General features: G+C 41.0%; 1 protein-coding gene across 1 annotated transcript in view; it reads left to right on the top strand.

The window, feature by feature from the left end:
* LOC119592359 (ganglioside-induced differentiation-associated protein 1-like) overlaps window positions 1–658 on the top strand; it is a 7,830-nt gene that overhangs the window by 954 nt on the left and 6,218 nt on the right. The window contains exon 2 of the mRNA XM_037941187.1: window positions 403–585. Coding sequence (XP_037797115.1) covers window positions 403–585 — 183 coding nt within the window. The remainder of the gene's footprint in view (window positions 1–402; window positions 586–658) is intronic.

Genomic DNA, 658 nt, shown 5'->3' with positions numbered 1-658 from the left:
TGACTGATGATGTTCCTGGATAGCAGTCTTGCTGTGATGAAATCCTGCACTTTCATTTAACCAAGGTTATTCCCTTTATGAACTATTCAGAAACATAGTAAATAAATAGCAGTAATTGGACAGAGATGAAAAGATGCAGTCCCCAAACCCTAAGTCATTATTCTTACTTTGTTTTATCTTAACAACACAAGTCAAGACATCAAAACCAGGTACTTGTCTGATATATCATGAAGTAACTCAATTAACAATGTAGAGAAAAACAGAGGACTGGGTAATTGATGATTGTGATACTTCCTGCATCCAAAAAATAATGCAGTTCAATTATGTTGATAATGCAGAGGAAATTAAAAAATAACAGAGAAAGGAAGGAAAGTTCTATACCTGAAATCTACCTACAAACAGGCCAGTTCAAGCAGCTGACCCCAAAGGAGAAAGGCAGCGAGGAGAGCAAGCTCATCCAAAGCTTCCGTGAGTCCCTGAATGCCTTGCCCATCCCTCTGCTCACTTATGGAACGGCCCTCAACCCTGAGCTGCTGGACAACCCCAAGCCACCCTTCACTCCAGCTGTGTTCAAGAAGATGGCAGGTGAGGGAGAATGATGGGGAAGGAGCTGGTGAACACTATTAGCATTCGGTACCAATATGAATTCATTTTAGTA

Source organism: Penaeus monodon, chromosome 30 (assembly GCF_015228065.2).
Source record: "Penaeus monodon isolate SGIC_2016 chromosome 30, NSTDA_Pmon_1, whole genome shotgun sequence".
NCBI lineage: Eukaryota > Metazoa > Arthropoda > Malacostraca > Decapoda > Penaeidae > Penaeus > Penaeus monodon.
This window is presented reverse-complemented; position numbering and strand designations above follow the sequence as displayed.